Source organism: Thunnus maccoyii, chromosome 23, assembly GCF_910596095.1.
Source record: "Thunnus maccoyii chromosome 23, fThuMac1.1, whole genome shotgun sequence".
NCBI classification, from domain to species: Eukaryota; Metazoa; Chordata; class Actinopteri; order Scombriformes; family Scombridae; genus Thunnus; species Thunnus maccoyii.
Genome location: NC_056555.1, coordinates 7,830,234 through 7,853,960, shown reverse-complemented (window position 1 = coordinate 7,853,960; position 23,727 = coordinate 7,830,234). Strand labels below are relative to the sequence as shown.

The following is a 23,727-nucleotide window of genomic DNA, read 5'->3' as shown; positions in this document are numbered from 1 at the left end:
CGGCATAGTGCAATATTAAACACTGAAATTAATGGAGAAGAAGAATGCTTTGAGACTCTGTAACTTAATAGAGGAACTTAAACTCGCAGAGAACCCCCAGGATTCCTCTCGCCTGCATTTAGTTTCGCAACATTCAACACATTTTTAAAAAATGTGTATTTAACGCTAAAATAGACAAATAGCAACCAAGAGGACGCGTTTAAAAGCGCGTCAACAATAGAATTGACGCATTCAATTTTTTAAAAGATTTAAAAGATTTTTTACACACTAATGGTGGTTTCACTGCTCAATAAAAACATTTTATTTTTATTATTATTATTTTCTTTATGTTGTGTGTTCTATTTTATTAATATTGTAGCACTTTGAGTTTCACTATGAATGAAAAGTGTGGTACAAATTAAATGTATTATTATTTATCATTATTTATTTATTATTAAATGGAAAGTGCGGCTGGTGAAAAGAAGACGGGATGCGTTCAAGAAGCAAAAGGCGGATTCACGTTCCCAACTGTTCGTTAGCTGTTGTTGCTGAAGCGCGATCTGACAGTACGGGTGAAACTGTTGTGAATGCAGCTCTTATTAGACGAAGGAGTTGCCCTCTCTGAACAGCATCACATTTATGATCCCCTCACACTAGAAAGATTTTAAAGCTCGATGTGCATGTTGCTACGCTTGATGTTACTTTGATGCAAAATACAACCGTTGTGAATAATTTAACTTGACGATGCGGGAGTCGCTCTGAGCTGTAATTATCCACGGATGGACCTGGTGGTGCCTGTCGGCTGAGACATCGTTCACAATCCTCGTTGAAACTGACAGGATGGTGGAGCGGTCGGACCGAGCCCCTCTGCTGGACTGGGAGGAGATTCCGTCCGCGGAGAAGGACCGACTGTCGAGCCCCTCCAACAGCCGTGCCTTATCCGGATCCTCCTCGCCTGGGTTTGGGTGGAGCAGCGGTCCGGGGGGTCCCACTCCCAGCGCAGACGGCTGCAGCGCCCCACCCGCGACCTCCAGCACCCCGGCGGCGGGCACGGATGAAGCGCTGCACCCCGACAAGGGGGAGCGTCCCTCGGATTCAGGACCGAGGGAGGTGCCGCTGGAGGACAGGATGGTGAAATGGGAGGAAAAAGACCAGATTGTGTCGGTCTTTGTGGTCACATTCAACACCAGATCAGGTGGGACATAAAAATATGCAACACGGAATCATCATTGGCATATTTCATAAAATACAAAAGATTTTCAGAAAATTGTAATGGATGTGATGTTTGTAGACGGGGAAAGGAAAAATAGATGAAGCCTGCATCGCCTAATGCAACCAATTCCTGTGTCTGCAGAAACCTTCTCAGATACAGGTGTGGCTCTGACCTGGCCTTGAAGTTTAGAGGAATAATTAAAAGCAATGACTATCTTCTGTAGCCTAACTATAGAACAGACATGTCAAAATGTCAGGATGAATTCAGTGATGGAAATCAATCACCTGCAGAGTGGGTCTATTCATTATTAAAGAGGGCCAATGTTGAAGACAGGATGAGCCTGTCAAATGACCTACCTTTTAATTCAAGCATTCAATGTCTAAGAATTATAGAGAAAACCTGATTTGATTGTGATACAAGAAATTCCCTACAGGGTGGATCAGGGCCACTTTATGGTTTTGCAGCACTCAGATTGACAGGAGAATAGTGAACAGGTTATAACAGTGCTTCCTTTGATATTTGCTCAGTGGAAAGGTTTCTGATATTGTCGTTAGCACCCCACCACCGCCATGTCTCACAGTCTGATGGGTTCTCAATTTGAAGCCAATAAATAAGACCCCATGTAGATTAGCTGGATCAGTTCCCTGGTTTGTACAGTCAATACTGTTCCCTTGTTACCCTTTCAGTCTACTAATGAGCTGAGCTGATGCCAGGTGTTGTAATTAGTGCTGGAATTCACAGGTTAATAATAAGACACTATGATACATTGCTCACTAAATGATTGCATCCATATCTGTGTACCTGAAGAAGAAAACAGTGACATTTATATAATTTGTGCACTAAAATATGAGGGATGAACACATCTCTGCCTCAGTAGTACAACAAAACATACAGTATTATCACAATTGTGCCAGTGCATTGGTGAATTATCACAAAAGATTTTAGATATTGCAGTATAAAATATTTGTTTGAGCTCCACTCCTGCTCACTTAAAGGAGCAATCCACCCTAAACCTAAAAAAATAAACAAACAAACAGGTTTTGCTGATGTATTTTTCACTCCTGGATCCATCCTGTGTTTTTAGGGTGTTATTCTGGCAGAACATGTGTTACTTCCAAGTTTGTTTGGGTTTTTTTTCAGAGGGGGGGGGTTACTGTTTTTAATTAGAGAGTGCGGTGGAGAGCTGACAGGAAATGAGGGAAGAGAAAGAGCGGTGCAAAAAACATGCAAAAAAGTAGGGCTGCCTGCAACAAATGAGTATTTCCATTATCGATTATTTTCACAGTTAATCAATCAGTTGTTTGGTCCATAAAATGTCAGAAAATGGTGAAAAATATCGATCGTCGTTTCCCAGAGCCCAAGGTGACATCTTCAAATGTTTTGTTTTGTCCACAACCAAAAGATGTTCAGTTTACTAACATAGAAGACTAAATAAACCAGAAAATATTATTTAGAGGAAAAGCTGGAATCTGGAAGCTGGAATTAAGCTTTCTTTTAAAAAAATTACTCAAAGCAATCAATCAATTATCAAAATAGTTGGTGATCAATTTAATAATTGGATACTAATAGATTTATCAACTAATCGTTGCAGCTCTAGAAAAAAACGTCCAAAGCATGACTCCAAAGTCGCTGGGACATGACTGATGGTTCCATATTAAGATAACAAATGACACTTAAAAATGATCTTGAAAACCTTTAGCTGATACTGAACATTTAGAGGATTAATTGAAATAAGATTATGATCAATTTTAGTATTGCACTTATAATAAGGCTGACAGGAAGTCCACTATTAAGAGCTACATGACACATCAAATCAAAGCGTTCTGATTTTGTGCTTAGGAAAACTATTGTACCTCAGCTTGTGGTGACTTTAATAATGGTCTGTCTGCACAAGAAATAGTTTAGAAATGTACTTAGCACCGCATGATACTTGAAGCTAAATACTTGAAGTCAATAACAGCTGTCAAAGTAGCAATAGAGCATCTTTGGTGTTCAGCTGCAGGTGTCTCTTGAGTCTCAGTGGATGATACCGATCTGCGGCCTCAGTCTGACGCCCCATCAGCACACATTTTTGATACTGATACATGTGAAACAGCTAATGATTAGATTGAAAACCGCACTGGCTGAGTCACCTTCTCCGTTTCTCTGCTCCTATCTGACCATATTTGCTCAGCTGCCGCTCAAGCGTCAGCGTTCAACTGACACATAAATGAATTCCAAGGAATCCAGTTGGGCTGTGTCGCTGTGGTTTCGTGAACATGAAATGAAAGGGTGATAACATATTTACGATCTGCTCCTGCATCGGCGTGTGTGTCTGCGTGCCTTTAAATATTATCTCTCTGTTGTGTGGGTGTATATAGGCAACATGCTGGAGTGGTGTCTGCCCAAAGACATGGACTTGGAGGGAGTCGAGTTCAAAGCCATTGCCAGCGGCTCCCACCGAGTAACCACAGACTTCATGTAAGTGTGTAATGCATGCATGATCAGTGTGAGTGTGTGAAACATTCAGCAAGATCAGGAGAGGCTGCTCTGTCTCCTCTGTTGGTTTCTAGTTATGTGAATCAATAGCCAAGTTAATAATGAATAAAGTATTTGCACAGCAGAGGAATTTGCTCACATTCTCTCTAAATTAGGATACAAACAAAGGAAGGAAAGTAATTTTGAATATTAGGATGCGGCCCCATGTCTTCCTTCTGGCAAGACAGAACAACAGAAAGTGTTGCCCTGGCAAAAAAAAAAAAAAAAAAAAAGCACAGCCATCTGGCAGTGCCTTTGCTTTCATGACTCATGGCTTCGTCTGTCTCCCTCCATCCTCAGCTACTTCCGGAAGGGCTGCTACTTTGGCCTCGCCTGCTTTGCCAACATGCCGGTGGAGAGCACGGTGGAGAGGGGGGCGAGGATGAAGTCGGTAGGGATCCTATCTCCGTCTTACACCTTGCTCTACCGCTACATGAGCTTCCTGGAGCACCAGGTCAGGTAAGAGGAGCGAGAACTGGAGCTGAAGTACTACAGTCACCAAGCCAATTAAGGCTACAACTAATCAATATTTTCATTACTATTTAATTTCAATTATTTTTTGATAGATCAGTTTAGTTGTTTAGTCTATAAAATGTTACAAAATACTGAAAATGGCCATCAAATGCCTTCAAATTGCTTGTTTTGTTTGACCAACAGTCCAAAACCCAACAATATTCAGTTGGCAAAATCTCACCACAAGATCCATTTAGTAGCTGTTCGTACGTATCACATGATCTTTCTCAGCACATGGACTTGTCATGGAATTGTAGATATTCAAATTTCCATTTCCAGAGGGACTTATCATCTATGTTGGCTTAGAAGTTAGAGTCAGAGATACTCAGTTCACAACGATATAAAACCGAAGAAGCTGGAACCAGCATTTTTGCTGGATAAATAACTTAAATTGATTAAGTAATTACCAAAATCACTTGATTGTTAATGTAAGTTTTCACTTTGTAGAAAGTTGAATCAACTAATCGTCTCTGCACTGCTCATAATTAGGTGGGGTTACTGGCCAAAAAAAACCCCTCTACACAATATACAGCAATTTGTTTTTCTTTACTAGATTCCCTCTTTATGTGCAGAACTAGGATACTAAGAACGTTTGAGGTGTCAGAATAGAATTATTTTTCAGAGGGACAACAAAGCATTAGACATGATGGCCAAACAAGAGGACAAGAAGTCTTTCGTAGTTAAAACATTTTCAGATATGTGAAAAACAACTTCAGCAGTAAAACCTAGTTACATTCACATGTTAACTTGTTAACAGGGGAGTAAAATAGACATTTTGGCTAAGCCCTGTTCCAAACACAGAGACTGAAACAAATTTTAACAGAACAAAGAGTCCACTGGAATGTTAGCAGCTCTGTGATCAATCAATCAATCAATCAAACTTTATTTGTATAGCACCTTTCATACAGGTTAGTGCAGTTCAAAGTGCTTCACAGATGCCTGACAAGCAGATAAGACAGAAAAAGTGTAGACAGTAAAAACAACAAAAAAGACCCCCCCCCCCCCTCTAAAAAAACAAAACAAGTTGAGAGCATGCATGCGAGAAAATAAAAATGATGAAAATTAATACTATAAAATAGATTTAAAAGCTATTATAACATTAACAATAAAAGTGATGCTGTACTTGAGCTAAATGCTAACATCAGCATGCTAACATGCTCACAATAACAATGCTAACAAGTTAAGCAAGTATAATGTTTACCATGTTCACCATCTTAGTATGCTAACCATTGTTAATTAGTTAATACTACTGGAGCAGATGGGAATATCAGTAGTTTATTAAACCAAAGAATTGGACAAACTAAAATTTTGGCATTAATCCGCCGGGAACCATAAGTGTCTGTACAAAATTTCATGGCAAGCCATCAAATACATTCCTAGCATATTAAAAAATGTTTGATGATTTTGGTGTGCTGACTCTTACTATACTTGGTAGTCTTTTCAAACAAACCACATTTGTGAGTATGTAAGGAAGAAATCTAAAATATGTAAAAAGCTTTTTACATGTTTGTTGATTTATAATGTTTGGGCTGCAAAGTAAGTTGTATCAGAGAAAAGCATGCGCAACATAGCTCTCTAACACACCATTAGCTGTTTGCACTTCCATCTTTTAATGACATCAAGCTCTGTTTGTTTTTTGTTTGTTTTTTTATTTTTTCATTTGGATACATTGTAAGTCGCTTTGGACAATAGTATGAATGTAATGAAAAATGAATGTAATGTAATTAGTTCATAGGTGAGTTCACACATGGCCTCTAGGGGCTGCTAGTGGGGCTTTTTGTCTCATACTGGCCCAGTTCCTCTTCTTTCTTTTCCACTTTCACACTTTCCATGTGACTCCTGTTTTCTCTGTCTCACACCCTCAGTCTTCTCCAGCAACACTACACTTCCATTAACCCTGTTAATAAATGCTGCTGCAGACAGGCCCCTGTGCTGCAGTTTTCCATCCCAAGTTTTGTCACACTTCCTCATCAGCGGCCCTTTGAACACAGCCCTCTCTATATTCTCTCCCTCCCTCCCTCCCTGTGTGTTCCCCCTCCACAGTTCCCACACTCTGGCCTCTCCTGGCCTCCAGTCATGCAGCGGTCATGCTCCTTTACTCATCATTGTCGTGTAGCTTGGTCCAGATTCCCCTTCTGCTGACTGCTATGGCGTTGTGGTCTGTTTCTTATAAAGAGCTCACTGTTGTTCATCAGGTGATAGGAATGTATAGATACTTTCCTCTTTATTCTTTCTCTTCCTTCTTTTCTTTGTCTGTTATTTCTCTTCTGGTACTTGCAGCTAGTGGAACTCAGCCAACTGAAGACGCCACCTTGGGCTGTGGGAACTTTTGGATCAGCATTTTTCACTATTTTCTCACATTTTAAACAATTAATTGTAAAAAATAATTGATAGATTAATCAGTAATTAAAATAATAGTTAGTTGCAACCTTATTTAGATAGTATCCTAGTTCAAGGTAAAACTTTAACAACAAGCAAACCAGTTTCTGGCACATGGAAACCCACATATGCACTCTGGATTATTTTAGATATTCTTTTAGAATAAATAACAATAAAAAAACAGTCACATTTCTATTTCTATAGTAAGGATCCAGCTTTCTTGGTTGCATATTTTCTCCCTGACTGACATCCAGCCCTTGTATCGGTGCACATTGGTGGCCATTCAGTCTGTTGCTACTGAATGAGGGTTTCAAGGAGAGAGGCAAATTCATTTGTATTACAAAGAGCTGCAGCTGATTATTTGTTTCACAATATCTGCATAGATTAGTCAGTTGTTTTTCTCCATCTTAAGATCAAAATGGCTCTCTGTGATGAAGGAGTTCACCTGTCCTTTTGAATATTTATTTTGGTGAGAAATGACCAAATTAATCGACCAACAGAAAATTAATTATTTTCGATAATGGTTTTAAGTAATTTTTTAAGATAAAATACAAAAATTCTTTGGTTCCAGTTTCTTAAGTGTGAGTATTTTTTGGTTTCTTTTGTCCTCTGTGAGAGTAGACTGAAAATCTTTGGTTTGTGGACTATTCGATTGGGACAAAACAAGACATTTTAGGTTGCATCTTGGGCTTTGTGAAATGGTGATCAACATTTTTCACCTTTTTTCTGATATTTTATAGACCAAACAGAGAAAATAATCGATAATGAAAATAATCATTAGTTGCAGCCCTAACTGGATGTCATTTTGTCCTCTTTCCCAGGCTCCAGCTTCAGTCCCCAGGCCACTATTCTCCCCTGGAGGCCTTTTATGAGGACAAGAGAGCACTTCTGCCCCCCAGTGGTGATGGTGTTGTTACTACATGTCCAGCCAACGCATGGGGAGCTGCAATCAACCACAGCATGCACCCTGAAATGAAGGTAGGAGAGACTTTTCAATTCCACTATTACTTTTTTTATACCTTTGGCCACTTAGGGTAAGATTTACAGAGCTTATTTGTTGATGTTTCAGTGCTACATGCTGCATCTTTAAAAATTGTGATCACAATTGGCAGCCCTGTACACCATATATGTTGCTCAGTAACCTTGTGTGCCTTTGTGTCCAGATCACCCACCCGGCCGGCTGTATGTCCCAGTTCATCCGCTTCTTTGGGGAGCAGATCATGGTGCTGTGGAAGCTGGCGCTACTCCGCAGACGCATTCTCATCTTCTCCCCTCCGCCTGTGGGTGTGGTCTGCTACAGGGGTGAGAAACATCTCAAAAAAAAAAAAAAAAAAAGGGTTTGAATCAGATTGACAGCTAATCTTACAGTCTCATTCTCATTGTGTGTATTTGTGTCTTTTACTAATTTATTACATGAGTCTGGCGATTGTACGTCAGTGTACATGCAGTTCCTTTCCATCACTGTTGGACAGCCCACACGTCATGCACACATTCACATCCTGTTTTGCGCTCTTTCTCTCCCACACTCATGCATCATTTTTCACCCTCCACCCCCTCTTCCCTCTCAGTGTACTGCTGCTGTTGCCTGGCAAACATCTCCATCCCCGGGGTCGGCGTGGCCGTGCCCGAGTTCCGCCCCTTCTTCTATGTTAATGTGGCCGATATCAGCGCCCTGGAGAATGAGCTCTCCTACGTAGCATGTAAGTGGATGCTTGAAACATGCTTAACATTTGTGATAAGCCCAGTGAAAGAGGGCGTAGTCCGGTTTAACATGCATACATTTTTCATGTATGACGAGTGATCCAGTGTGTGTTTCTATGTTTAGGCACTACTGAGAAGATCTTTGAGGAGAAGAAGGATCTGTATGATGTGTATGTAGACAATCAGAATGTAAAGACCTACAGAGACGGACTCAAGCCGCTGCTCCGCCTCAGCACTGCAGACAGGGAGAAATATCGCAAACTCACCGAGCAGAGGTAGGTGCAACAGGTCCACTGCTTCCACTATATACTTCTTACCAGAGTAAGAAATCAAGAAAGCAACAGAGGAGTGATCCTTCTCCCAGGACAGACAGACATGCAATAGATGTTGTGTGTACAGAATAGAACAAGAAAGACAAATTACATAAATACAGCATTGAATGGGATAATAATATTACAATGGATTTATGATATATATGAAGAATGTGATGAAGAGGACGCCAAGCAGCTTCAAGGTGCCACCAGAGCAGAGTAGGACCTGAGCCACGCGTCCTCCATCACCATGGAGACCTGGCAGGAGAACAGACTACACATGCACATCACACCATTCACATACACGGGAGAAGAGACAAGAAAAGAGCATCTCAGATATATGAACTATAAAATAAATCAACAAAGCCAATAAGAACACAAACACTTATTAATAAATTAAAGATATCAACTTTTGCAAAACATGAAATGAGGTGCAAATGTGATCCATTAACCATTGGGAGTATAGCCTCACAGGGCTGCTAACATGGCTCTTGTTCTAAACTTAGCCAACTAGCTAAGCAAAGTAACTACAACACACTGCATATGTGCCAAATCTGAACTACCAAGTGTACAGTACATATCTCTAAATCACACATAGTGCACTCTATCCTGCAGGTTTCCAAAAGAACAGCTAGAAATAAAGTGTGTGTGTGTGTGTGTGTGTAGGCAGATGCTGCTGTACTCCCAGGAGGAGAATGGAGACTGTGTGTCCAGTGAAGAGGATCTTTTTATTCTGTAAGTACAAAATGACTCTTTTAAACCAGCCAGTGGAGTGTTAACTACTGATTAACCACTGTACACACAGCAGACACGACTTCATCCTTTTATGAGGATCGTGGGAAGAACAGATATCGCAGTGGCAGCTTAGGAACTTAAAATTGAATCCAAGAAGTAATGAGCCTGACAAAATCCCCATGACCCATCTCCTCCTCCTCTCACAGTCGCTCTAGTTATTACATCCCACAAACAGCAGATTTGTGATCATTTTTCTGAGCTCTCTTCATGTCATCACTGCTACTGCTCAGCATAGAGACATGAAACACAAACTGTGGGAGTTTATACAGGACAAGGAGAAATAAACAAGGCTGAAAGTCAACTTCATGGATAGACAATTTTTGTTGTAAGAAAATCTGCAACTTAAAGCAACTGAGTCACATTTCTTCTCAATTTTAACTTACCCAGGTTTTTCCTGGAGCAGAACAACAGGATTTTCCAGACCCTGAGTGAGGTGGCAGGGAGCCCTGATCCCACACTGACCCAGGAGAGTGTGAGGGCCATGGGCCTTGATCCTCATGGAGACAGGCTCTTCCTGCTCCACCTGCTGGAGATCTACGGCTACGACACCCTGCTGGTGTCGGAGCAGCTCTGCTGCAGCTGAGAGAGAACAGATGACTGGCTTTCCACCTTTCATCACTGCTGGTTTTAAAAGAGTTTTCTTGAGCCAGCTCTGAGTGCTGCACTACTGGCTTCTTGGAGTTCTATAGTCAGGAGTTATTTGAGCCTCCAGAAATATCTCTGGCATAACTTTTTTTTTTGTTGTATATCTCCCTGTGCTTCTGTGGTTCTGCTCACTCACAACCTGATTGGAAAAACAACATGTGGTCATTTCTTGTTGACGCAGCCTCTTGGAGATCAACTCACCCTTAAGATGGACACTTGGGTGACTTGATACAGCTGCAGTATTTTAACACTGAGCAGTCAGCTGTGTTTGAAGGCCACGGATGGCAGCACCAAATACAAGATGAAGATAGAAGAAATACTTAAGTGGCCCGAACTGTACTGGGGCATCAAGTTGGATGAACAAAACAGAAGACTGGAAGTGTGAAAGTGAAAGAGAGGTAGCCTTCTTGTAAATAATCCTGTTGGTTTCTTTATGTACAGTGTGTCAGCGTGTGTGTGATATGGGGTACCAGTGTTGCTATCCTTGTATCAAGTGCTGGATTTAAACGTCCCATTTTAAGCCTCTATGTCCAAATCAGTACCTCCTTCCTTGAAAAAAATATCATGTGATTACTCACAGGTCAAACGCATATGTCTGTACGCACTGCTGTTTAAGTGACACTTAATGCAACAAACGACCAGTTGATGGATTTTGCCCTATCGGTTTATTTCAATTTAATGTTAAGACTAATCATTTTTAGCCTGAGCTGAAACCAAATCCGATTTTCAAATGATGTCCAACAGGCAAAGGTGATGTTGAAATAGAGGAATGTTGCTCCCTGACTGTCACCTGGGCCTGCAGAGAAATAAGCTGTTACAAAGACTCAGAACTGTTTAGTCTTTTTTCCAGTTGTGTTTTCAGCACTAGCATCACAACAAAGACAGAGCTGCAGGAAGTGAGCTAACAACTCCAGTTGATTCTCTTAATTCATAGAAACTGAGTTGGTTTTTTAACAGCTATTACATCTGCAGAAAAAAAACGCTTACGCTCTGTACATTTTTGAAGCACATCATAGCAACATATTTTAACTCCCTTAACAGCAAATGGAGCAGTTGTCTGGAGCATCTTGTTGTTGATGCAGAGGGAAACACACAAGTGACAAAAGAAACTAAACTTTTTGGTTTGTTGTTTGTGTTTTTTGTTAATGGGAAAAGGATAGAATCATAAAGCTGCATTAATCAATTTTTGGCCACTAGAGGGCAATTAGCAAACATTAGCTTCTTAGGAACTTTTTCTGAAAACAGCTGTCTGTTGATGTTGGAAAACAATGTTAACAAAGATAGTGAGATTGAACCATACAGTAAATGCCTCATAAAAACCAAAACAATTAGCTTAAAGAGGCTAAAATGGTGCCATAAATTTGTCAAAAACAACCCTTTCATACAGCCATTTAAGTCAGTGTTAATATAAAAAAAATACTGATTAATGCAGCTTTGAGAAATTTTCTCCTTAAGTAAGACTGTCTAACTTTTCAGAAAGCAAACTTCTGTGAATCAGAAATAGACACCAAGGTCAAAGTTTGGGGAAATTTCCTGAATTTAGACTGACCATCACTACATGCAGATAAATGTCAGATAAATGTGCTAAAAAAAAACAAAAAAACAACCTAATATCCCATTGAGGTAACATCACTTCACATCAACCATGGTGTTCACTTGCTTCTTGAAAAGGATGTTTGGTGCTTTGGTCATTCACTGGGCTTTGTGCCCGACACGTAAAAGATATGATACTCTAGACTTAAAGGTTATTGTTCTGTCATTTTCTATTTTACACTAATCATTCTTATCTATTTCATTTTTTAATTTATTATTTTTATTTAGAGTTTGTTGCTTAGCTGTAAATTATTTTGAGTGTAAATATTCAATTGCTGTAATATCATCTGTGAAGAAATGGGATCAGCTGAATGTGTTTTATAAGGCGATTATGATCCCATAAAGCCTCTGTGTATCACTGCAATAACGTGTTCGACCGTCCGCTGTAAGAAAACAACTGTAAGCACATTTTCACACCACATCACATAGCACCTTAGAAAACCTGTACAAAGCTGAAGAACATCTGTGTAGTACAAGGGATAGCCCGACTCATGTTAAAACACCTTCACTTTATTTATTTTACTGTAAACCATTTCAGAAATAAAGTGCGTTGCCACTTGTAAGGAAAACACAGTTCTCAGTTTTAATATTGCATATAAACAAGCTTTGTTTTCCTGAGCTTCACTTCTACATTATTCATGTTTCTGGATGTGTGTACATACATCTATGCATATACATCTACTATCCATCAAGCTTAATAGACAACATTCAGGTGTGGTTTTCCTTGTTGCCGTTGACTACTAATTCCTTACCACTACCGATGCTTCTGTCACTGACATTAATGCCACATCTGGATCCATTGATGCTGTTGTCAGGGCCATTCAGTGGGCATGTTGACATGATGCCTGTAACAGCTTTTAGAACAGCCAGCCAGCGCTGTTTAAGGTCCAACCCCTCGCAGGAGAACGTGTGGGTGGTTTTTGATTGGCTTAGACAGAAAGAGGACTGACCCTGGAGCTCCTGAGGAGAATCCTCCACACTGCAGCCCAGTAGAGGTATACTGGAAAGGGGCTTCACATCCTGGAGATGAATGAAAGTCACAGAAAAAAAAAGTTTTTAAGACATATTGGAGACATTTGAATAAATGAAGAGTCTTCCACACAGAAAAAAGGTGAAAATATAATGTTCGTTTGACATGTTTGACTGCACTCACCACCACCGTTATTGGACACTTTATATTGGTTTTTCATTTAATTTGTCACTTAAAGTACCTATATGAAGCCAGACACTTGGGAAGTAATGTAAAACAAAGCCTAAGGGCCTATACTGTAGATGCCTGATCCAGATTTAAAAGCAGAGGTTTTTGCTGATGACAATTCAAAATCATGAGGACTTTTGTAAAAAAAAAAACCCAAAACAGACTATTTTCATTCAGGTTCCTCTGTTGCCTTTGGCTGACTCAAACCTATTAGTGTAAGAAGTTGTACGCACAATGTGTTATCTTCCCCGCCCCATGTGATTGCATGATGGCTGTTGCTGATTGCTGTGTTGCCATGCAGTGGTAGGGACTGTGGCGACATCTGTGTCTGACAACATCATACGCATACCCAAACAACAGTGAAATACAAATAGAAGAGAATATGTGGCATTATAATTTGAAGTTTGAAAATACAATGCAATAGTCTGCTTACCTGTGAGGCAGCGTATAGGTAAAGGACTGGAGGCTCGGTCCTGGTAATAACAGACCACACGCGTTGCCAGGTCTTGGGGTTGTCACCATACTGCAGGAAGCCACTCATTACATTGTCACTGGGCACTGGAGATGCTTCCAACTGGACAATACACACCAAAAAAAATACAATGCTGTTACTAAAGAATTTCTCTTCTGAAATACTTAAGATCAATATTTTAGATTTAGATTTAATCAAGACTCACCTCCAGTATTCTCGTCTTCTTGCCCTCCACCCTCTCCCCTCTCTGTCCAGTCAGGATGGAGTAGCAGGCTTTACAAACTTTGTTCAGCTTATTACCATCATACTCTAAAGCCACTTTGTTGTCTGAACACTTCCAACACACCACCTGGGGGAGCAGAGATACCATCACTGCTGAGTTGTCCTTGTTAGAGTTTGTCTGTGTTGTGTGTTCCGTACAAAGCTGCTGTGTACAGTTTGACTCACGCAGCCACAGGCTCGGCAGTGATGTCTTCTCCTGGTCAGCGCGTTGAAAGGCTCCTGGCATTTCATACACATGGTCACCTCGTTGTCTCTGATCCAGCGAGGGGCACGTCGGCCGAGTTCCTCTGTCTGTAAAGTACAGTTTGGATGTTTCATAGTCTTACTGTATTATTTGAAAAACTTAAAAATACACACAGCCCCAAAATAACTACTCACTGGTTCTTCCACGTTCGGCTCCTTTGAGGCCAACTTGAAGGTTTCATTTTTCTTCTGAAACACATCAATGGCTTCTTGAATCACCTGGAGAGAAAACTTGCTTTAGAAAACTCAACTGACACTATTAAATATTTTCCTAATTCATGTAACATTTTATGTTGCAAAAAAAAACATTTAATACAAACACCCTGGTACCTTTATCCACTCGTCTCTGTCTTGTTCAGAGCTGGAAAAAAGCAACAAAGCAGAGAATTATATTTAAATGGATGTGACATGTTATGAACTTAAATGTTTAATTAATAACACAAGATGGTTCTGCACATAGGCTACAATAGGTTTCAAATACAGATACATTCACAGTTTCAGTAAGTGTAGGAATTATCTCACAATTCTTGGATGTGCACCTGGATCTACACCGAAAACTGACTTCAGTGAAGTTTAGGAAGTTAGGCCACAGACCAAGTAAAGACAGTGAAAAATATATATTCCCAGTTCAAATCTTCAATTTGTTAATTATTCATTTATCTCGTGTTACATGCTAGACATATTATAAAAATCGTTATTTGAGTACTTTTATATAAAATCCCCCTACTCATCTTGAATTCAGGAATGGTTATATAAATCCAATTATCCAATTTTTCTGTACCTCTCTACAGCTCTGTATTGGGCTGAATTCATTAAACCATGCCCACTTTGAGCGATCAAATCACATCTCTAGGATGTGATTTAAATCATTCTCTATAACTAAACCCCACGTACATATTGAGTATCACTCGGAAATGCGTCACAATTATATTTTTGAAATATTCTGCTAGTAACCAGGACTGTAAACATAATATTGGCAAAGGTGAAGGAAAGTCACGCAGCTCAGCTGGCATGATACAGCAGACATATACCACACACACACCTGGCCTGCAGCTCAAGGGTCTTCTCCTTTCCAGACACCTGGAAGGTGTGTAGGTGGTCTTCATTGGTGGTCTGCTGCACCTGCATGCCATCCACTCCAATCCTGCACCGGACCGTAAAACGTTGCCCTACCAGGCTGAACTTAGGACTGCAGCACAGCAGAAAGTTGTTGAACTGTGGAGAACAAATATACATGAAAATTGATATGATTCTCTTTATGACCAGTAATTCATATTTGATTTAAATTTTAAGGCACTCTTTAAAAGCTGTTTTTATTTAAATGTTTTATTCATTGTCTCAGCAAAAATGCCCCAAGATGTAGTGTGTCTGCATCTTTTCCTTCATACAAATCAATGGTCTAACCAGGAAGAGGTGCCTCTCCATGGCGGATGTGTTCCTAGCAGCGAGCTTGAGCAGACGCCCCTCTCTGAGAAACTCGTTGGTCGGGTTAACCACTTCCTCCTCTCCAACCATCTCATAAATCTCCAGCAGCCGTTTCAGGCTCTCCTACAGAGAAAGAAAGCTACAGTAGATAAAAACTGATCTGTATGGAGTCAATCATAGCTGTATATGGCAATTTATGTTCCCACAGAAAAATACAGGCACGTAAACTGTATTAAATTTTATTTGGATTTATTATTACAATGACAAAGATGCAAATTTTTTTGCCATATTAAATCATTTGACCATAGTTTTAATCCCAACTGTGCAGCTGTAACATTCCAAATGATACAATCCATCAAAAGCAAAATACCAGAATTGTTAAAAAAAACCCAAAAAAAACAGTATTGTCAAAACAGATCAGTTTTGACAATACAATACAATTTATGTGTTTTGTGATGATGGTGAAATCTTACTTAGAACAATGGTAAGTGATGTGGTATGTTATGGTAACGTACAGCTTTGTGGATGGCGCTGTTTGAGTGGGTGGCAGCCATGGAAATTGTCTGCAAGGATCCTGTGGGAGGAGACACAGCATGAGGTTCACACTGTTCATTACAGATTTAATGAGCTTTCACAGACAGGCGGGCACTTTATGAGGGAGAGAGGTACCATCAAAGTCTGACACAAGAGACTCAGAGCAAGGATACTGGTAGATAGAGATAAAGACGCTGACAGTCCATCTGATCCAGCTGATATTCTTGATCTGTATGGTATACTCACTCTGAGCCAGCTCGTAGTCTGGGTTATCCTTGGGCAGTTTCTTCAGGTAATCCCTGAGTAGCATCTCATAACGAGGCACCCTCTGGACAGGTTCCAACATGTGATGCTGCAGAGTCAGGCTGCCACACACCTCCTGACTCTAAAAAAACAGGACAATACATACATTACATCCTGCCCAGACTCAAGTATAAGAACTGATCTATACCCTGCTGGATATGTCTTACCTCTATGTCCTGGATGATGTTTCTGAAGGCAGAAGAGCGCTCGGTCCACATCCTCACCAGCTCCATGGCCTGGTCGAAGTTCCTGACGTAGTCGGCATACATCCTCAGGAAGGGAGCATGTGGCAGCAGAACATTACCCAGGCCTGGACTCTCACACCTGGATTTGGTGGGATTTGAGGGCAGGTCAAGGATCTAAATAGTTGCTGTCCATAAGTCTTTGGATAATGAAATGTTTCTGTTGTCGGCTCGTTACTCCAGCACAATGGCTTTAAAATGAAACAATGACTATGAGTGTAAAGTGCTGACTTTCAGCTTTAATTATCCTGTCACATTAACAATGCAAGAAGTTTAGATTCTTGTTATACACAGTAAAAGCAGGTTGATTTTCATACAACAAATATAACAACGGTGTAATGGAGAGTGTAACATGAATTCAATGTTGTCTTTATTTGTGGTGTGAACACCCACCAGTGGCTGATGCAGTTCTCCAGGTCAGGTAGCAGGAACTGGCTGTGGAAGGAGTAGATGGAGGAAGTGTTGGAGAAGATATTTCTTATCACCTCAGGAGGAAATGATCCTCGACCTGCCTCTTCTGTTAGGCGTAAGCAGAACACCTGTGGTGGGAGTTAGTGGGGCAGGACATGCTTATTAATTTTACAGATACTGACATTTTACACAAGAAATGTTCTATCAAGAACAATAAGTATCTACCAGTGCAACAACAGAATTGTCTAATAAAGAAACAAGTGTCTCACATTTCTAGAAACAATGTCAAAATCATTTTATTACAATGGAAAAAAAAGAAGGGAGGTAAAGGACATCCCTGCCATGTGCCCGATATCAACAAGAACTATGCTAACCTGAAGGGGCATAGCATAGCTGTATCTAACAATAAAAATTGTAAATCCACATCTTTCCAAACAATTGAAAAACAAGCCCCACTTTATTTTATTACAGACTTTTTAGCATCAAATGTATTTTTATTGTCATTGAGCCACAAACAGATTAGACCACTGACCTGGTCTAGAAGGTGGAGACGAGCCACGTAAGCTCTCTCTGTCTGCAGGAGTTCATTGGCTATCTTGAACAATTTCTGCTCTGTGGTCTCTTCCTCTTTTGGTTCACCTCCTCCACTCTCCCTCCTCTTCTCCTCCTCCTCATTTTGTTCACCTTTAGACTCCTTGTGAACCCTCCCGTCCTCTGGGGTTGCCTCAGTCCATTGGCAGGAAAACTTGGAGTCAAATCCTGCAGGTATCTTGCCTTCTTCCATTTTGTCATCAAACCCCTTCACAGTTACTACTGCACATTCTTTCCCCAGCATTATGCCACTCATTTGTTCTGGGGAGTGCTCTTTGCCATTGCTGGATAGATGGGAAACTGCTTCACTTGTGGTATGGTTGAGTCTATGGTTAGCTGGTGCTTTGATGGTGATGGCAGGCCCACAGCAGTTGGGTGATTGCAGCGGTTTCAGTGGCGAGCGTTCAGGTTTTTCAAAGGGATTTCTGGAGAAACAAAGTGTATTTGTCACTAGAAATTCAAGTAGTCATTCAGAAATTATTAGATTCTATATTGTACTATATATGTTTCAGGTAATCACAGTGCAGAAATGAACCAAATTGAAAATCAAACCTGCTCTCATCCAAGTAAACAATCAAGTTGGGCACGCTCAAAGATTTCCCTGCCCTCTTCTCGTGTCCTTCCATCTTGCTGCTTGGGATTCTGTTGAGTCCCAGCCAGGATTTAGAGTTCTTGGCAGGACTGTAGCTCCCCATCCTTCCCTGAACAGGGCTGGGGGTCCGCAGTTTTCCTGTGAGAGGGCTATGGTTTCTTGGGGACAACTTAGCAGGGCTATGCCCTCCTTCTCTCAATGGGCTACAGTTCTGAATGCCTCTTTTGCCTGGACTTGGAGATCCTAAAACTGGACTGCTTGCAAGAATTGGAATCCCCCGAGGATGTCTGGCAGGGCTCAGTTGTGCTCCAGATACTGCATTCAAAAAACTGCTCCCCCCTCCTCTAACAGGACTAGGGGAGCATTGACAGTTCTGTGCTGGGCTGATGTAGGAAAAAGGCACTCCATAGCTTCGGTTAGGACTTAGGTCTTCTGTGCCATTAACTTGTTGAGGTAGCAATTTTCCTGTAGTGGGACTGTGGGCTTGATCTGGTCCTGCCCTCAGAGGACTCTGGAGGTGAGCTGGTTTAGGAGGCACTGAGGAGAGATAAAACAGCATGATTGGTTTATTTATGATTACAGTACAATGTCTGGCAGGTGTAGTATCACTACAGAGTGAAGACAAGCTGTGATTTCAAAGAATAAGAAGGGATTTATTTAATAATTATGACAAGAACAAAGGTGAAATAATGATACAAACACTGATCATGTGGACAACTGGACAAATAGTTTCAATTGTTCACTTCCATAATACATTAATAGACTTAGCATGGATAGTATTTATTGTTAAGGTTATGGATATACAAGCCTACCTTGTGGTTTGGAGGGTGATCTATTAGCTGGGCTTCTGTCATCCTTGTCCCCTGCACTGACTTTAGAGTTTGGTTCTGATCCACATGTTCTTTCACAAGCACGTCCACAGCTGTACGAGCCACACACTCCACTGCTCACTACTACAAGAATACACAGTTACTATACATGTAAATATAAAAAACGTTTTTTTCTCCACACCGCATGACAATATATTGACAATATGTCTTTCATGCTTTACTAAGGCTTTATCATAGTCATACTAGGTGAAATACTTAAACACAAAATGTAATTTTATTTGTTTGCACTGTACAAAAACTACAAATATGTGAATGTCTTGTAAAATCATTGCACATATTTTCCTAAAATGTGGAATTTTGACAAAAAATTAATAAAATTCACTGTTTTTGCACTTTAAACAAGGGTTGGCTGCAGGCAATGCATTTGTGAGAATCGACCAACAGATGAATCTGTTGTGTTGAGGACCTATTTTGCTGAGTCCTGAGAAACCACATACAACATTTCTTAACCTTAAACCATTGCGAGGGCATGATTCAGACACCTTCTTCCCTTTTTTTCTTAGCCTTCCACTGTTAACAAATGGTTACATGCACATAAAGTCACACTAATTAAATTAAAAACAGCAGTATGCAGACTACACACATTCATTGCTGTTTCAATACTCTTGGAAATCTGTGCAACGACTGTCTGACCTCTAGGGATGCCCCCCCCGAAACCTGGTCCTGAATTGGAAATGGTTCTAAAATTTTAAGAACCTGGGGTATTTTTAAGGTTGGTTCTTTTATCAGTACTTTTATACGTTTTGATGTGACTTATGGTTGTGCTACAGGCAGCCTCTCCTCTCGGTTCTCTCTTCTGCTCTCACACACACACACACAGCACTGGAGACAGTGAACCAGGTGAATTGTCGCTTTTACTCGAGTTGATGACTACTATGCTTGTTACTGTAAGTGCAATAAAAGCTTTGTGAGTAAAAAGCCAATAAGAGTACTTTATCAAACCACCTGTTCAACAAGCATAAACATGTAGAATATTATATTATGATGTTTTCAACTGCTTTGTCTGCAGTCTCCCATCCACTACCGGTATGTTTTACACAACCACAGTGCCCTGGTTAGGCTAATAGTGAATTGCTATAAAACAAGCGAAAATTAAAGCTGTCTGTATGTAACCTCGCTGTTTATTTTAGTTTGCCACGTATCTTAAAACTAGTCAAATTCTTGTAAACTTAGCTACAGGCTGAGACAAACCAGCCTCTCCTCCCTCTACCAGCGGTGCCTGCAGGCAGGTCTTCTTTCTAAACTTTACTGACATTTTAGATTAGTTTCCAGTGAGACATTACTGAGTTTTTTTAGTGACTTTGTTGTTGTAAACATTACTATTGCTGCTCTAGAAACAACAAAATATAAAATCAATTCTAATCCTGTTCAGAATTTATTCTTTTTTTAAATAATATATTTTTAAAAAAAAATCAATTCTTTAGTAATGAAAAAGAGCTGATAAGAGGATCGATAAATAACCAAACCGATAAGGAGTATTGATTAAAGTAGTAGCATCAATAAAATCCTAACGACACCCATCCTAACTGACCTCCATCCTTCAAACAACTTACAACATTGAAATTGTGTAACAGATTTGTTTACCTGCAGTTTCTTATGTAAGATAATCCACTACTTGAATAACAAAATGAAGCTTTCCAATTCACTCCCGGCTTTGCTGAAGTGTGAGAGATTTGTTGGTCATGTGCACTTTCTTAGCAGCGTTATACTTCTGCTTTCTCACTTCCGTCTTTTCTTCACACAGCCATAACCCTCCTGAGTATTATAAGTTATCTCAGTGGAAAACATTTAACACTTGTCGAGTACTATCACTCCCACAGAGCACTTTCTAGACACTAAACAGTCACATTTGGGTGGAGCACACAAACCTTGAGAGAGAAACACAAAGAGAAAGAACCATATTAAAAGGGCTATATGTTGACAGCTTTTCCAGTTCTTCAAAAAACTGAGTTGGGCTGTAGAGATTTTGGAGAATAATAAATATATGCTGATCCTGTGTGACATTAAACATAAGTCCATATTCCATTCATATTCCATAAAAGGAATAGCAGTCAATTACTCTCTGGATTAAAGCAATTAGTTGTTTTGTCTATAAAATGTAAGAAAATGGAGAAAAATGTCGATCACTGTTTCCCAAAGCCTAAGATCCAACCTAAAAGGTCTTGTTTTATCCCAACCAACAGTCCACAACAAAGCAATACTCAATAAAAACAATAGCATAGAGAAGTAAAGAAACAAGAAAATATTCACATTAAAAGGCTGGAACTAGAGAATTTTGGCATTTTTACTTAAAAATTACTAAAAATAATTAATCGATTATCAAAACAGTTGGCTTTTAATTTCTGTCCATTGACTAATTGTTTCAGCTCCAGATGATTTTTTATGCCTTTGGCCAAATACAAGCTAGCCGTTTCCCACTGTTTACAGTCTTTATACTAAGTTAAGCTAACCAGCCACTGTTGTTGTTGTTATTGTTGTTGCTGCTTCACATTTAATAGACAAATATGAAAATGTAAACCTAAATAGGCCAAAATGTCAAACTAAGGTTATCAAGTATTTTTTGAACTGGATCCAAAAGGCGTTGTTCAACAATAAGGCTTGTCTGATTGCCCAGGGCAAGTAAAATGCCAAGTTGGGCTAGTAAATCTAGTAACTCACTTGCAAGTGGTAAAAAAATAAAAGTAAAACAATAAAATAAAAAATGTTAAAATCATTTTTTCGATCATTGTATCATAAATTATGTTCTTGTTCTCTGGCACACGTCAGCATAGCCCGCTTCCCTTGCATGCATTGGAGAATATTGGCACACACCGTTGGCCAATTAAGAATTGAGTAGGCTAGTAGTGTGATGCGTGAAACAAACATCGCTCAGGATTATGTGAGCACTGTCAAATAGAGGAATCAGTGCATGTAATTTTTCACTGCCATAAATAAGAACGAGAACGAGAAACATTAAAGAGATCAAGAAATCAGGAAGCTTGGAGTGGAAGAACTGATCAATAGCATTTAGTATTCAGTGAAATATAGGGGCTGTGTCGTACCATTTTCAATATGCAAGAATGTTTGTTGCATCTATGACACTGTCTTTGTTCTGTTTCATTTACTTAATTAAAGATTAAACATGACAACTAACTTAAGTCTTTGTTTTTATTTGATAACCGCTAATAAATAAAACTATTTGTGTAGGAACGAGTAAAAATTGACCTCGGGCAAGTAGATTTCTGACCCACTTATTTATATTTAGAAAAATTATATAAAAATAGATTACCAGCCTCTCAGTTGTGGTTTAAAAAGAAAGCAGAGTTAAGGTTTGAAAGCAAAAAAATGTCAACATTATTTTCATCTCAAAAAGCCCTCTTGATGAGCCTCACACCAAGCCAAAGAATAATCTTCATTATGTAGGTCATAGTGATGCACAGTACTGTTGAATCCTGAATCTGATAGTACCATTGGAGCAAAAGAGACTTATACTTAAGTCAAAACAGATCGCTTTGCTCTCTCTCTGTGGGTGAACAGTAAGGCTTTGTGTGTGTGTGTGTGTGTGTGTGTGTGTGTGTGAGGGATTGACAAATGCCGGTCTCAAGACACACAGGCAAAGTCCAGGCTGAATCAGGGAAAAGAGATTTCACTAGAGTAATCCAACAAGCTAAGAGGCTAACAATTGTGCCTAACAAAATTCAAATTCTTGTGCACTGCATATAAAAGGCATTTTATTCACAAGCTGACAAGGAAATTAGAATACCACTTACTCACTTATGTAAGCCATGCACAAAAATGACAGTTAATATTCTTACCAGCTGCCCTGGCCACCCTCTTACAAGGCAGTTTGAGCCCAGGAGGGCTTTTTAAAACATTTCCCTTTGGTCTTACTGACTGTTTAAAGGCCAAGGGTCGTCGTTTTTACTTACTCAATGAGATAATAAGGCCATATCTGCTAATGATTTTTTTGGTGTAAAGTTCTGTGAACACAGAAAGCTTCACTGACATATAGGAAAATACTCAGAACAAACAATGACCTCTCTTATCCAATCATACACTGGTCTCTAAAAATGAACCACTAGCGAAGGTAGAGTGACTAGAAAAACTACTATAGTCCTCAGAATGTGACTACTAGTAACTTTTTTTCATGCATTTCGGTAAGTATAGCAGCCAATATAAGCCCACGAATATCTTATTATACTTTTTTGTATAATTATTTTAATTAGAATTAGTGCCTTATTGGTTATTTCTTATGGAGATGGGGGCTAGCTAAAGAGATAAACGGTATGTGAGGGTGTTCATGATTTAAGAAAAGTAGGATATAACTCAGAAAAAATTCTGATATTGTGTGTTTCTAGTTCATGTAATTAGTTCTTGAGAGGGCTGAACATGTGCCATACAAATGTGGAGAAAAGCAGGAGTGAAAATGTCCTCTTCAGTGAAAGGTACGTCACCTGTATGAGCGGCGTGACAATCTACAGCAGCACCTTTGACCTTCCGTCTGACCGCCACTCGTCTGAACTCGTCCGTGTCGCGGTTGCAGTTCAGGGTCAAACTGTTCCTCTTCTTCAGGTCAAACATCGTCACAGAGTAGCTTCAGTTCCAGCTTCAGACAGGGAGAGAGGGGGAGCGAGGTGCCAGAGACCCTAAGAGTGTGCAGCTCACAGCTGAACGCGCTCAATCACCGCCGCTAATAGACATCCAGCTGTTTGATAAGCCCCGCCTCTGATTGAAATGCTTACAAACCCACTGGAGGACACTGACCAATCAGCAGGCACACAGTCACTTTGAATATAGTGAAGGAAATCTGTAAAAACAATAGCATTTTAATCACGTTAAACCTGACTGAATACTGTAATCTCTCCATAAACATGAATCACTCCAATAAACAGTATTTACTGATTCACAATGCAGTCACT

The 23,727-nt window shown here is 39.9% G+C and overlaps 2 protein-coding genes across 4 annotated transcripts; one reads left to right on the top strand and one right to left on the bottom strand.

Annotated features, from left to right (window-relative positions):
- Positions 1-410: 410 nt before the first annotated feature.
- Positions 411-11,018, top strand: LOC121891052 (DENN domain-containing protein 11-like). 2 transcript variants are annotated; one of them, XM_042403783.1, is made up of 9 exons: positions 412-1,174; positions 3,553-3,652; positions 4,010-4,168; positions 7,423-7,579; positions 7,765-7,903; positions 8,170-8,301; positions 8,427-8,577; positions 9,280-9,348; positions 9,796-11,018. In XM_042403783.1, exons 1-9 carry the CDS (start codon positions 820-822, stop codon positions 9,989-9,991), a joined length of 1,458 nt encoding a protein of 485 aa, XP_042259717.1. In that variant the 5' UTR covers positions 412-819; the 3' UTR covers positions 9,992-11,018. The 2 variants fall into 2 exon arrangements, with proteins under 2 accessions (XP_042259718.1, XP_042259717.1); XM_042403784.1 differs by lacking the exons at positions 9,280-9,348; positions 9,796-11,018 and adding an exon at positions 8,784-9,260 and having other exon boundaries at positions 411-1,174.
- Positions 11,019-12,135: 1,117 nt separating this feature from the next.
- On the bottom strand, positions 12,136-23,519 carry LOC121891051 (FYVE, RhoGEF and PH domain-containing protein 4-like). 2 transcript variants are annotated; one of them, XM_042403781.1, is made up of 16 exons: positions 23,263-23,519; positions 18,752-18,892; positions 17,900-18,476; positions 17,289-17,772; positions 16,739-16,884; positions 16,271-16,427; positions 16,047-16,185; positions 15,782-15,840; positions 15,246-15,389; positions 14,884-15,056; positions 14,172-14,202; positions 13,977-14,060; positions 13,764-13,889; positions 13,522-13,665; positions 13,278-13,418; positions 12,136-12,666 (listed from the first exon to the last, which is right to left on the bottom strand). In XM_042403781.1, the coding sequence occupies exons 1-16, from the start codon at positions 23,387-23,389 to the stop codon at positions 12,355-12,357; spliced, it is 2,985 nt and encodes a 994-aa protein (XP_042259715.1). In that variant the 5' UTR covers positions 23,390-23,519; the 3' UTR covers positions 12,136-12,354. The 2 variants fall into 2 exon arrangements, with proteins under 2 accessions (XP_042259715.1, XP_042259716.1); XM_042403782.1 differs by having other exon boundaries at positions 18,752-18,889.
- Between the last annotated feature and the right edge of the window lie 208 nt (positions 23,520-23,727).